Source organism: Temnothorax nylanderi, unplaced genomic scaffold (assembly GCF_030848795.1).
Source record: "Temnothorax nylanderi isolate EJ_2023f unplaced genomic scaffold, tnyl_v1.0 TNYL_tig0256_pilon, whole genome shotgun sequence".
Classification (NCBI taxonomy): Eukaryota; Metazoa; Arthropoda; class Insecta; order Hymenoptera; family Formicidae; genus Temnothorax; species Temnothorax nylanderi.
The window spans coordinates 162920-177420 of record NW_027249318.1 but is presented as its reverse complement, the minus strand read 5'-3'; the positions used below and the strand labels follow the sequence as shown (position 1 = coordinate 177420).

Genomic DNA, 14501 nt, shown 5'->3' with positions numbered 1-14501 from the left:
CAGTATTTGAAAAGTGTGACAACCCGCCCCGGTCTCCCCTACGTGTTTTTCCTTAATTTAACGAGTACTGCGGGAACGTTATATAGTAAAAATAAGTTACACAAAAACTATAATTTGTTCGATGTTTGAGAACGTTTCTCCCAATATAGAACGCAACGGTAGAAAAAGTAAAAAAAATCATTCCTCTCGCAGTCCAGTAATTCCATTTTTCTGCTGTGTGTGCGGAAAAAGAAAATAAATAAAGCGCGAGCACACCGCATTTTTCATGCAACGCAGATTTCAACAATCGCGCGCTTTTTCCTCACATCATATATTTTATTTAGTGACGACCTTATTTAAATACAACGAAGGCGTACTCGAGATTAATCCCTCACCTTATGTTATCCTCGTCGACGAATATTATGACTCCCCTGGCGTTGTGCTTCGAGCTCAGCCGTTCAATTATTCTATCGAAGTCCTCAGTCTTGGCGTTTCTCAGGATCTTCTCGCTGACTGCGACACAGATGTTGTACTCCGACGAGAGGGCAATGAAACTGGCGATGCCCTGAAAATAGAGTTTCAGCCGCAAATAAATTGCCCGTCCATCCGATGAGAAATCGAATTTTAGCGATAGTATACGTGCGAGTCTGTTTTCTTACCAAACAATTGGAATACAGGCGAAAAATACAATGTCTGAGGCGCATCTACCGGCTCATATATTTGCGTACTCATTTATCATTGACGATAAATCCACGAAATTTGCATGAGCTATCGCGGCCATTAAGTAGCAGGCTGTTGTTCGTGGTGCATGAAGAAAATGTAAGGCAGCGGTAAGTTTCTGCACTCTCAGAGAGTCTTTTACATTTTTACAAGAGAAGTTTATTTCGCAGTTTATTCATTTTTTTTACATTTTATGCTAAGTAAACAAATATTGTATCAATTTCAAATGTAAAGTCTGATTCAATTTAAATTCAAAAGAATTTGCAGTGCAGTTCTGTGAGATTTGAAACAATTTGATATTGAATTTTTGACAGTCTTAAATTAGATTTTGAACAATTCAAATAAATTTTGTTATATCGTATCGATAATCGAGAGGTTTAGTTTGTTGGATTTAACACGTTTAACATTATAAATTTCCTCTATCGACATAATCTATCCGTGCAGTTGCCAATATACAATTGTCGAAGCGTCGAGATACGACGCGACAATCGCCCAGGATGAGCTCTGCCTGTCTCGCACATTTCTCGTCGAATGGTATATACACGCAAATAGATACGTCGATCTGGGCTCGTCTGTCTTCGCGATAGCGCCTATGTTTCGTGATATATTTCCGCTGTGTATACGTGGTGGGTGGAAACAAGAAAAGACGACCGAAGAAAGATGTGGGACGCACCGAACTGCAACCGCAGGTGTTATCGGCGTCTGTTTCACGGCGTAATAAAAATCGTCACAATTTATTACGGTGCGCCGGATAAAAAATCATCCTCGCAATATCCGTACCCGCGCTACAATGATTATACCGTTCAATAATTCTCGACATTTCCACGATTCTGAATCGTGGGTAAATTTTAATATTCCATGGTAATAAATGCAGTACCCTGATTGAAAGTACGTTGATTACATGAATCCTGATTATCCAAATCGACTGAATACGGAATCACTACCTTTTGTACTTTTTTAATAATGTGTTCTGAAAATATTAGCTTATAGTTCTTATATTTAGTTCTTATACTTTATTTTATATTTAAATCTTATTTAACTTTTAATTATAATACTGCATTAACCTACAATTTTTTTTCCTTAATTCAATCAATTTAATTTTCGATTATTTAAATTTATCTTTTTCATAAATTAATACAAATTTAGTTATATGTATCTATTGCAGGAGATTCTTTAAAGAAAAATTCAAGAAAATTGTCTCTACTCAATTTTTCAACTTTATTAAATATTTTGATTTTTATAAAAAATATTAGATAACAACTCTAAATCTTAGAGCAATCATTAATTTCCCAATGTATCTTATTCATTTACAAATTTCTGTCTACTGTTATTCGACGTCATTGCAATAAATGAGCCTGCAAAGCTCTCACTGAGAAAAATCTTTCGGAAAAAGTTAACACAATATTGTAGACCTTATTTTGTCAGATAAGTAACTTTAAATTGTAATGTAATAGAAAATATGAAATACACCGATTAACTACAATTTTGTAGCAAATTTATTTTGTCACATGCAAACACAAAAACTGTGATTCTGTGAAACAAACGTGCGAATTAATATTATAATATTTTACAGTCTTAAACAGTTTGTCAATTGATTTCAGACAATCTGAGAATAATTTTTTAGAACAATTTTTTAGACTCATTTACTACAATTTATCCCTGTCCCTATTTGTACTATTATTTGTAGAAGAGATCTTCACAATTGTACTATCTGATGCTACACTTTTTTCTGAGTGCTTATTTCTTTGACAATGACCAGGAACTAATTTTCTATAAGATTAAGACTTTCTTTTATCATCTATCGTAAGAGTGATTAGCTAAGAAAGCGGAAATTGGTGAGACTACCCGACACCCGCTGTGAAATAAAAGGTTACAATTGTATTAAAGTTAAGTCTTCTTCAAATACAATACATTCAAGTACAATCAACTTTGCTGTACTATTCACTCAGTTATGCAAAAAGTGTTGGCGTAAATTTTCCGAGTTCGCAAAAACCTTTTTATTTTTAGTGGCTCAAAATTATTAATCTCTTGATATTTTTCCTAAGAAACAAATTAAATTTAATTTTATAAAAAAATTTTATGAAAAATGAAACTTTACAGTATATACCTCAATGTGCGTGCAATAAAATAAAATTACGTGCAAATTAATTGCGAAGTTAAGCAAAAAGATCCAATTAATGTTTCTATGAACCGGTGAAAATAATCTCGATGTCGCGAGAGAAGAAAAATTTAGAAAAGTAGAAAGAAGTCAAGCGAGGAAATGCGATAGAAAATTAAAATATCGATGTAAAAATGCAATCTGATTCTCATTGCGGGTTTATTTGGCGTACTATAAAGAAAAAGATTGACAAAGAGAGAAAGAGATAAATGATATAATTATTCGGGAAATAATACCGAGTTGTTATGACAAGATGTTGTCTTATCGGACGATTTTCTTAACAAAGCTCGCTTTCCTCAACAATTGGTCGCACTTGACCTTATTCCTTTCTATTTCTACGCGATTCCGATCTTTTTTTAGACATCTCCGGTGTATTACGAGCCACATTATACGTATTTGCGTCTCTGATGTCCTAAAATTACGAATGATTTTATTTCCGGACAATCTCTTTAATTTAATAACAAAATATTTTTTCAAGTAATAATTAGTCTTATTATTAATTGCAAAATAAGTTATAAATAGGAGTTGGAAATAGGACACGCGATTGTTGCAAAAAGTTTTCTCTGATCGCGATCTTTTTCAGATCCAATTTGTACGATACGCGCCGCACTTCTCGTTTTTTAATTTGCGATAAATCGTCTTATGCACTTTATATCCCGCGTCGGTGTAAGGACATTAACGAAGCTATATTCGGTGTAATCGTTTTACGCGAGCTTATGCTCGTTTAAATATGCACCGCATTTGCAACAGCCGCAGCCGTGCTGTGCGCCCAACATTTAGTGAAAGAAACGACTCATAAATTTCAGCTTAAAAGCCAGAAGGAAATGTAGGCGTCTCATTATCTTCTTGACCACTATCGTAGTGAGATCGTATTTTGTGTTTTAGCGGTTTCATGTATTTTTTCGAATTTTCGTCCGAAAAGGCCGCGCATTCATTACCGATTATTATAAATTTTAATTATTTATTTCGTTATATTATAAACTTTAATTTTTCCTGTACTTATATACTTGACACAACCACGAATTTCGCCAAAATTGAAGTCCCTTTCTTCGGTATATCTATTTTAACGACATAGTATATTGTTTAAAATATAGACAAATATATCCTTTTATGTAAAATAGCCTGTTAATACGTTAGTTAATTTACTGTGTAATTTACTTCACATTCATAGATTGACAATTATGCGGCTTCGATATTTCGAAACGGGATCAACATAGTGAACTAACTCACGCTGAAGTAATTGCCGAGCTATTATGATACCTGATAATGATTAATTAGGCTGATCACTGATACCGGTTTAATTGCTCGGAATGCAATTACTATCATACCGTCTGGAGTCATTCCGAGAGCACGCGCGCGCGCAGCATAAGAGCGGAAATTCACAAACGTCGCGTCGGCAAATTTCTACGTTCTGAGACACGGAAGACACCATTGTCGTGAGCATAATCGTCATAAGGTGGCCATTTCACTAGCATAATTGGACCATAAAATCGTACCTCGATCAATGTTCGCGGCGAATATGAATATATATATTCTTGTGTGGCGTTCCTCACAACGCAGGAGAAATTATGGATATTGCTGGTTAACGAGTTATCGCACCCCTTGAATTATTATATTTGCTCGTTCGTTCATTACGTGGTAATAATATCGAACAATATTGGAATTTCAATTACTGGGAGAAACGCGTCTATTCAAACTCGTAATAAAATAGACCACTAATAATTGGCGATTAATTAAAAACAAATTAGAACATTTAAAATTATCTGGTGTAAAAAATCTAAAAATCTGTACTTTTATCTTTTTCCTTTTCAATATATTAAATTCAGAAAATTTTACTTCCCACGTCTTTTACTTTTTAAGTATCAATTTATATTTATGGAAAGATAATAAAATAAGACTCTCGTACTCATATTTTTTCCTTTATCTTCCTATAGCTAAGATCTTATAGATCCTAACTAATTTCTTGTACAAAGTTTGCAATTAAGGAGCGAAAAATTCAAGAAGCGTGGATACTGACCAAAAAAAGTTTTGCTTTCTGCAATTTTTGTAAGATTGGATTACTCCGGTAAATCTCTTCACGCGGAATCTCCGCCGCATACTAATCGCCTAATTTAAGCGGCGGATAACGTTTTAACATCAAGTTTTCTCGCTTGATAGCGCAATTAGTTTCATCTTCGCTTGTTAACGCGGTCGCACATAACGATCTCATATCATAATTATCATTGTTATAATAACTGTTATTTTTAACGTAGCATTAACGTTATTGTACGTCGCAATTTTACGAAAGGATGCAATTAAATGTTATATTATACGTGAATATCTCATTTTTATCAATTAGTGGTATAATAGCAGATTTTAAACATAATTTGTGCCTAAGCATGATTTAGCAGAACTATATTTAATAATCAAAAAATGACATTGCAATAACTGGAAATTCCGAATTTTGGTAGTTTAATCGTAATTTGAAACATGTAAAATACGTGAAGGATTTACTGTGTGTGTGGTTATTGCAATATTCAATTATAATCCCTCAAAAGAAACATATGTAATAGATACGTACAAATATGCATGTAAAAAATTTAATAAAGTCATTAATAATCGATGTAAAAACATTTTTATATTATTTCCATACATAATTACATACATAATCAATATAATTTTTTCGCTAAATATTTTTGCGAAATGCAATAGTGAAAAAATCGTATGACGTTTTTACAAAAAATACCATATTCTGCTGTTATTATGGGATATATTTTTTTGAGACGGACAATGTGCGTATAATTGAATCTAACAAGAGAACTGAAAGACAGTTCCAAACGTTTGATGGGCTTTGGATACGTTGTAGAGTAACAAAAAATAACAGACACGTACTTTTTTTATTGGCTTTAAAGCGTGTTTAGGGGTTGAAACAACCCCTCGAGAGACATTCCATATATTTGATTATCGAGTGAATATCTCTGAAATCGTCAAGTATATAAAAAAAGTATTTTAGACAAAAAGTAGGGGAGACCGGGGCGAAGTCGTCACTATTTTTTTGGTGCCGATTTTTAACAACAAAACAAATAATTTTAGTAAAATGTGGTATACCGTTGTAAAGAGTGAACCCTTGACTACAAAATTTATACGGACATTTTTGGTCTACGTCGCTTTGTTCAACTGGTATATAGTGATAAAACGACAAGGGTGAAAAAATTGAAATGTCAAAATTGCCGGGGGGAGAGTCGTCACTCCATTCTCAGACTGAATTTTAAATAAAAATTCATAATTCCGATCATAAAAAATGATAGAATACATTTTATTAATTATTTTTTAATAAAAAAATGAAAACATTAATTAAAAACACGATGGCGGAAAATATTTACAAGAAAAGCGCACACACTTATGTGCCCTACGCTCGCACGTTTCTCGTCAGCTCTATTCTGTCATCTCTGAGCACACACAGCACATATTATCCAAGTCCTCGCCGGAATCCGACCACTGCTGCTTCTTTGACTTTGATTTTCGCCCGAAGCCTCCATGATATAGCTTGGTGACTACTTCGCCCCGGACACAAGTTTCAAGTTTGGTCGCTCATAAAATATTAGAAATCAATGAAAATAAAAAAACTTCACTAGATTCGTGTTCAGCATGCATTACTCTTTAGAATCACTTACTTTGAGATTCGGATACACAATAATATTTAAGATATTTCAAATTTTCGACGTGCAAAAAATTTTACTTTTGACCTCCGAAAACACGTTTGCCTCGATAAGAATTACAACATGGCACATAACCTCACTAAACTCCGTTGGTCACGTGGGCACCATAAGTCGCGTTTACAGTATTAAGGAGGCTCTTACCTCGATCATAAAACGACAGATCTTTATGAAATTAAATTATGTTGTAAAGTGAACCACAACGAACCGATGCCCAAAATTTTAGCATAGGTTGACGATAAAAATTTTAAAAATATCAGTATTGAAATTCGCATTTTTAACACAGGGCATATGGTAAACACTAAAATTTTTACCGGAAGTGATGTATTTTCTTGGCAAGTTTGCGAGCCAGGTAAACAAAAAACTAAGGAATTGTAGTTGAAATAATAATCTTTCTAATGATAAGAAGAAAACTTGGTGTTGACGATGAGTTATAAAAGATATTGTAGTTTTAATATGACGTACGACAGGTTAGGCGAATGATCTTCCGAGTGTCAAAATCGCGCGAAGTTTCAAATGTTGTATTACACGTAAATAAGTAAAATGCGTTTTTTAAACATCTATATAAACAATAAGTTTCAATTATTTGCCAATCAAACCTTGAAAATCAAAAAGTAAACAATGTTAATTATTCTTTCTAACCTCACTTGCACATGTCTTTTCTCTGCGCTGTATGGTAGCGGCATAATTATTCTCTCGCGCATTGACAACCTTTATTTTCGAGAATTTTCCTTTCATTTTCCCTCTCAGCATTCTCACGTTATATCTTTCTTTTGGCTCCATCTCTTCATCGCATCAATCGCTATAACGCTACACGGCTACACCTCACTTAGCTACAGACTGCTGCAGACGACGTTGTAACACGCGCATGTTATTATTCTGCTCTTTAGCACTGACGTAGTCAACTGACTTTTTGTATAAATTTTAATATTTACACTAATAGAACATATAACTTACTCTTACACTATGTAAAAATCATTATTTATTTTTTTATTTAATTTTCCGATAATTTTATAACCAATTATTAATGATAATTTTTCGGTTGCTACATTGATTAGAGCAGCCGGGTAAGAGCCTCCTTAATGGCGAGTTCACACAACATACAGATTTCGAGATAATTGCAATGACGACTCCACTCCGGTGACGACTTCGCCCCGGTCTCCCCTAATCATGTATTTAGATTTTTTAATGTTATATTTTTGCAAAAATAACATTAAAAGGTGGAAGTATGTTAAAATATATAAATACCTATGTGCTTACAGAGATCATTTAATATTGTAACCTTTTTGTCTAAAACATTTTTTTTCATTTACTTGTAATCAAATATACCTGTAGAATTTATTTCGAGGGGTTGCTTCAACTCCTAACATGCTTCGAAGCCAATAAAAAAATACGTGTCTGTTATTTTCCGCTACTGTACAACATATTCAAAGCCCGTCAAAATCGATGAGGGACAGTTCGAAACGTTCCCCTTGCAAGTAAACGTCAACAACGATCATTCTTACATTTCGTATCACCTCTCGCAAATTCAGCTACACTTACCTTCTCACCGTATTCGCCTTCTACAGCGACCGTGGAAACATATTTCCATCCAAGCAGATGGATCACCTCGACGATTGCCTGCGCCTGAAAATTATCCGGCGGCACCACCCTGCTGAAGTACTCGAACCGGCCTTTGTCCGAGAGTTCCGTGCTGGTGGAGGCGTAACTTATTTGCGGTATCTGCAATCACGTTACCGTACAAACTAGAAAAACTGAAAAATATACACCTCTGTTTTTACACATAAATCTGAAAAATAATCAACTGCGGCGGAAGAGAAGCGAAGAGCAGCGTAAATATATTTTTCATCGTGATTACCATTTAATATCCACAGCGACGTTACTGAATTTTATGCTGCGTGTCGTATTATTTACTGAAAAGAGCTTGTACATGCGTATAATACACCTGTTTTTTTATGCAGTGGCTATAAATAAACGTATAATAATATTATATTAAATAATATTATGAAACATATAATATTATTTAAAATAATATTCAAAGTTACTTTTTTCTTTACATTACGATACTCATTTGAGAGATAAAAATTATATATAAAATGCCGTGCAGAGGTATACGCGCGTGTACAAAGGTTAATATCCCGCGCGTTATTTGACGCGCGACCCTGTTTCTCGTCGCGGATACGAAGAGAGACCTCCGTAACTTTGCAGCATCTGTGCAGGCAGCATCGCGAATCTAATAATCTCTCGTGCCTTGTTGGAAGCGGCTAATTCTGCGTCACCCTCTCTCCCTCGGGCTCTTCTTTGGTCGCGACGGGGTAATTCCATTTTTGCACAAAGAGCATGCGTTTTGCCGAGATAGTTTCCTGTTGATAACATTGTTCCTTAACAGATGTTATTGGCATTATCACGCGTCCTTATCGCGGCTACAGCCCCGGCGTATGTGCGAGGCGAGCGACAATGGCGTGCGAAAGCCGCGCCCGCATTATCACTTCCCGTATTAATTTGCATCCATTTGTTTCGGTGGTTACCGTTGCAAAACTATTGACGTGACGTATATTAATTAGCTGCGAGAATGATCGATCGAAATTTTACGTTACGAGTCAGGTCGATGACACGAAAAATTGTAGACTAGAATAATAAGAAAGAATATGCGTACGATGTATGTATGAAAATCGATACGAAGCTTTTATGTTCTGTTAAATCGGAAATATTGCTAATAAAATTAAAGTACATTTATATTTTTATTTAATTATTGCTATTGGAAGGTAAATAAATATAATTATTAGATTATTCAACAGTAATTTGCCTGTAATTTGCAATGACATTTTTTTGCAACAAATTTCAATTTATATAATTTATATAAGTGTAATTGTATGTCTAATAAATAATGATATATTTTGAAAAAGAAAAGATACTTGATTCATGAAAGCAACATTTTGTTTTCTTTATAATTGAAATTAAAATTGTAATACATACATATATTAAAAACGTAGGTTGTACGCTAATTTCACGAATAATTTTGAAAGATAACATTGTAATATAATAATAGCAATGTTTAATTATGTGGTATTAATTATGTAGTATTCTAATATTTCGACAATCAGTGAAATTGTGATTTTATTTAAATTCACTTATTAACTGTTAAATGAACATTTTTTATTAACATATATAAAGCTTTCTTTCTGGTTGTACCTTTGAGGTGTAAATTTTCAAAATGGTGTTTCCTTAATTAATTAAAAATCTATTTATGCTTTCATGTATTTCTGTTGAAAACAAAATTATTTCAGTTTTTCGCATGGAATACCGAATGCAATTACACGAATGGTGCTCTCTTAAAGTATAAAACGCGCCTGAATAGATTCGCATCGTGTAGCTACTATGTTACCGAGGATTAATGTACTGTGATTTGCAAAGATTTCTCGGTTACACGCTAAGACTGGAATTAATTAGTTAATTATTGCCTTCAAAGAAAGACAGAGAAAATACAAATCGTCGCTGCTGTTACCAACGAACGCAGTTATGTAATGATTATTGTTATTAAAGTTCTCGTCGCTTATTTAATGCCAGATGTGGCTGCTCAATTCTTTCTTTTTAAATTGAATACGCTCTCATCAAGTGGGAATTTGAGGATTACATTTACAACTAAATACGTGACACACGAAAGATATTTAATTTCATAAACTACCGCCCAAAGATATAATTACTAATTAGGACCTTTTAATTAGGAGAGACCGAGATCAATAGAAACGGTTTGATGTTACGATGACTAATTACCAACCGGTAGCAATTAGATCTCTACTCAATACACGCCGTCTCGTTTCGTAAGCCATTTGGTACGTCATTTGCACGGGGGCTGTAAGTTCCATAATAGAGACGAATCCGTACATGGAAATTCAAACCCCCACACGTCGAAATAAACATCGTCGATACTCTCTAAATCTTATAGAGTGGTTTCGCCACTAAATATATCAGAGCGATTGCGATAGTTACTCCAAAACGTGTAATTTTATTACTTATTATGCGCACAATTTACTCGACCTTTTGAAGAAAACGAGAGAATTTATTGGCTAATGTATTTTAATGTATTCTCTAATAAAAGCGCGTCTAATTATGTATGTATTAAATATGGTTGAGCTCAAACCTAAATCAATATGTGATGGTGGCTCATAATTCTATGTAAATTATTCACTCACACTCCCCATTACAATTTAGAGTTTAATTGATTTTGGACTCAATTAACGTTTTGTCTCCCCGCGCTGCGGTCACAACCGTGTCACGGCCAAAATTCAGAACACACATATCTGCCTAAATGATTTAATCGATGAGAAATAATTCAATTTACTTTTCAAAGATTAGATTTATTACACGAAATACCTATAAAAGATCAATAAATAGGAAAAAAAATATTACAAGACTTTTAAGTATACCAGCGAATACATTAAATAAAATATTAATTACCATGTAATTAAGATAATAGTTGCAATTATCTAAAAGATTAATGCTTTGCATTTATTAATAAATAATTCATACTCGAAGAATACTCAATTTTCTGCACAAAATGCTCAACATGAATTTCAGAGACAGTTCTCTCTCTTTTGGAGCCTCGCTACATTCCCTAATTAAATTACTATCAATAAACTTGGCGCGCCTTTCTACGGCGATTTTCAACGTTTTCGACGGAGTGATGCAATGAACGGCTCATTGCAATTCCAATGAGCGGAGTTGCGATTTGCGGCGCGATGCACAGCTCGCCGTCGGAATCGATTCGAACAATTAAAGCTGCTCGACAAGAAAAAGAATCGAAATGAATGAATTAACGACAGTCGGCCAAATAAATAGGACGTTTTATGAAATGTGAGTCGTTATATAATTAGTCGCCAATTTATCTCTCACGGCGTATTGATCAACGTCAATATATGGAACGATAATGCTGAATAAAAAATTGCAATATATACGAGATCCGGAGATGAAATATTTCAAGTTTATTATTTGAGAAAAGAAGAAAATATAACAGATCAAAAAGATAGATTTATCACTATTTATTCATGAAATTATTGAGAGATATGGCGCATTCGACTTAAATTTAAGAATGCTGAAGAGGAAATTAATAAAAGTTCTAATATCAAAGTGTATCCGGAGAATTACAAGTAAATATTAGTTTCATAAATTTTCAAAATTTTCAATTTATATTCTTAGCTACATGGAAGTATATAATAATTTTCAGGTTTAAAAGAATTGATTCCCAAGCTTATATAAGGAATTGAAATGTAATCTTATTTCTTGATAGTTTTCTTTATAATTAAAATGATACTAATAAAACTATAATTAGTATTGTTATTTCCGTATGCTTGCTCTAACACGTTTGGATTAATCGTGTCTTAATTATCTCTCGTTATATTGACTCTCAAAGACTTTCAAATTTGCTTTTTACTATAGGCAGTTGACATAATACGAATATGCACGTGGCACAAAGGGTTAATTGCGCCCCGCGGCGTACAAAGGAAAAGCATCGCATAACCATCGAGTGCAACGAGCGGGTTCATACCGAGAATCCTAACGAACGAGTTACGTTTGCTATGTAAATTGAATGCGACGCGCGCGAAGGTTTGCGATGTGGCGAAGATTAACTCAAGTTGAATAACGAGTAAAATAACATACGGCTATTCTCCTAACGTTTCAACACGTAAGGTCTAAGTTTTTTCATCATAATGCATGCGTTTCGCAATAATTGCACAGTTTGGTAATTATAAAATTTGCAAACTCGTACGTGCTATGATGTAACGTAATAACGGTAAAAACTTCTCGCGAGATCGGTAATTATTTCGCGATAATGTTGCAATAATTAGTACACCATGATATTGCATTGAATTTAATAACTAAAGTGGGAGTAAATACCAGTCATTATGTCACTATTCACGCTGTTTATTAACTTTTGCGTTTTTGTTTAGCAAACATTATTGATCAATATTACCTCAATACTTAAATTTAAAAATTGACGTTGCAAAAATTTCAAAAATTTGTATACGTTTGTGTAACTGTGTTAAAATTTTGACCCTTTTCTAAATTCTTAATTACAAGTTTGACATAAAATATTTAAGAAAGTGAGAGTAACTTAATTACACGCTAAACAAAGTTTTACAACACAAAGATTTAATGAAGAAACACACTGAGATATATTAAAGCAGAGACAGTTTCAAAGTATCTTCCGCATTTACTTCAGCTTATTTGAGTAAAATCGTAAACCGACGGAAAGGATTACGAAAATATACCGCGGACGTCTTTGTCCACAGTGAATATCTGTCGGCGGAAAGTGAACTGAAAAGGGTACTTGGCTTCCACCAATAAATAGAAAAAGAAGTAGTTTTCAAACCCAAGTGGGTCGTTATAAAATAATGAGAAGAGCGATAAAAGAGTGTATGTACAATAAAAATCCTCGGTAACACTCAGCGCGGCTCCATGCAGCGGTGCATTTCGGGTCTTCTTAGTCCCGGTCTACAATAGGTGTTTTAAGCCCTAAGCCCTAAGAAATTGACCAATCACGGTCAATTATTCTCCTCAAATTCAACTGTGATTAAACAATTTCTTAAAGCTTAGGGCTTAAAACACCTGTTGTAGACCGGGACTTATCTGATATCTCTTCATCTGCATTGACATAACTTGAGAGTTTATTACGCGTACGCGACCAGTTTCGGCAACTTCAAAAACTCCAAAGCCTTGTCGTGTAACATATGTAACTGTTTAGTTTCTATTTTATCGTGTATCAAGACACAACAAATCGTTAAAATGAACTATATCAAACGATACCTTTAAAATAAAATTTACATGAAAGGATATTTTGGTTTGAAAGGTCGTAAAAAAAGTTGTTTTTTTTCAGAAATTTTTTATAGGAATTTTTTATATTTACACGAAAAAAGCAAATAACGTTAAACTTTGCATATTTTTTAAGCTTTATTTTAAGAATGTATTTTTATTTTTTAACAAAACGCTCTTCTTTTTTATGTTATATCCTTGGTCACTATAATAGGAGCTCGTAAGAAAAAATACATATGGACTGTGTAAATGATTCTAGTTGTTCTTCTAGGTACGTGAAGCGCAAAGACCAAAAATTCTCTTATTCAGGATAAACCAATATTTCCATTCTGAAAAATGGTGGCCTTTTTATTAAAGATATTACAGTTTTCCTCAAAATTTTATTAGTATTTTATTAAAAGAAGAAACTAATAACCGCGTAATGTTTATTCTAGTTCAGACAATAGCCACACTTTTCCTGAATAAGAAAATTTTTGGTCTTTGCGTTTCAGATACCTAAAACACCTAGAATCCTTCACACCGTCTATATACGTTTTTTCCTTGCGAGCTTTTAGTAACCAGGATATAACATAAAAGAAGAGAATTTTTGTTACTTGGAAAATAAAAATATGTTCTTAAAATAAGGCTAAAAAAACATGCAAAATTTAGCGTTGCTCGCTTTTTTCGTTACCCTACAAGACATTCCTGAAAAATTCCTTTCTTTACGATTTCAAATACCCCCTGAACTAAATATATTTTTAATATAAAAATATAAAGTGTTTTAAACTTTACGCAGATCAATCCGTAGAACAATTTCATTATTATTTACAATATATATAGTTCAAAATATAAAGACACGCAGCCACAATGTACGTAAAAGGATGAAGATTGAACAGCATATCAGAAAATTGAATTATGTATGGGAATCTGCGGGACATAATCGTATTTCGTATTTTGACAGGAGCTGTGACGGTCACGAAATCCATTCGCACGTCCAACGCCGGTGACGGCGGATCGATAGAACGTCTCGACAACGGTGGGAGCTTCTTTGGCAAGCCGATTTTGCGCGAATCACCGGATTCCTTTCAGCGAACCCGTGCTGCGCTACGTATTTTCGAAGGCGTTATAAGTGCGGTGGAGAGGGGGGGGTCTTATCCGTG

General features: G+C 33.8%; 1 protein-coding gene across 4 annotated transcripts in view; it reads right to left on the bottom strand.

The window, feature by feature from the left end:
- The window catches only part of LOC139780011 (metabotropic glutamate receptor 8), a 179021-nt gene that overhangs the window by 53298 nt on the left and 111222 nt on the right, over nt 1-14501 (bottom strand). For all 4 annotated transcript variants that reach the window (XM_071718538.1, XM_071718540.1, XM_071718539.1 and 1 more), the window contains exons 5-6: nt 8095-8274; nt 375-544 (exon numbers count right to left, since the gene is read on the bottom strand). In XM_071718538.1, coding sequence (XP_071574639.1) covers nt 375-544; nt 8095-8274 — 350 coding nt within the window. The remainder of the gene's footprint in view (nt 1-374; nt 545-8094; nt 8275-14501) is intronic.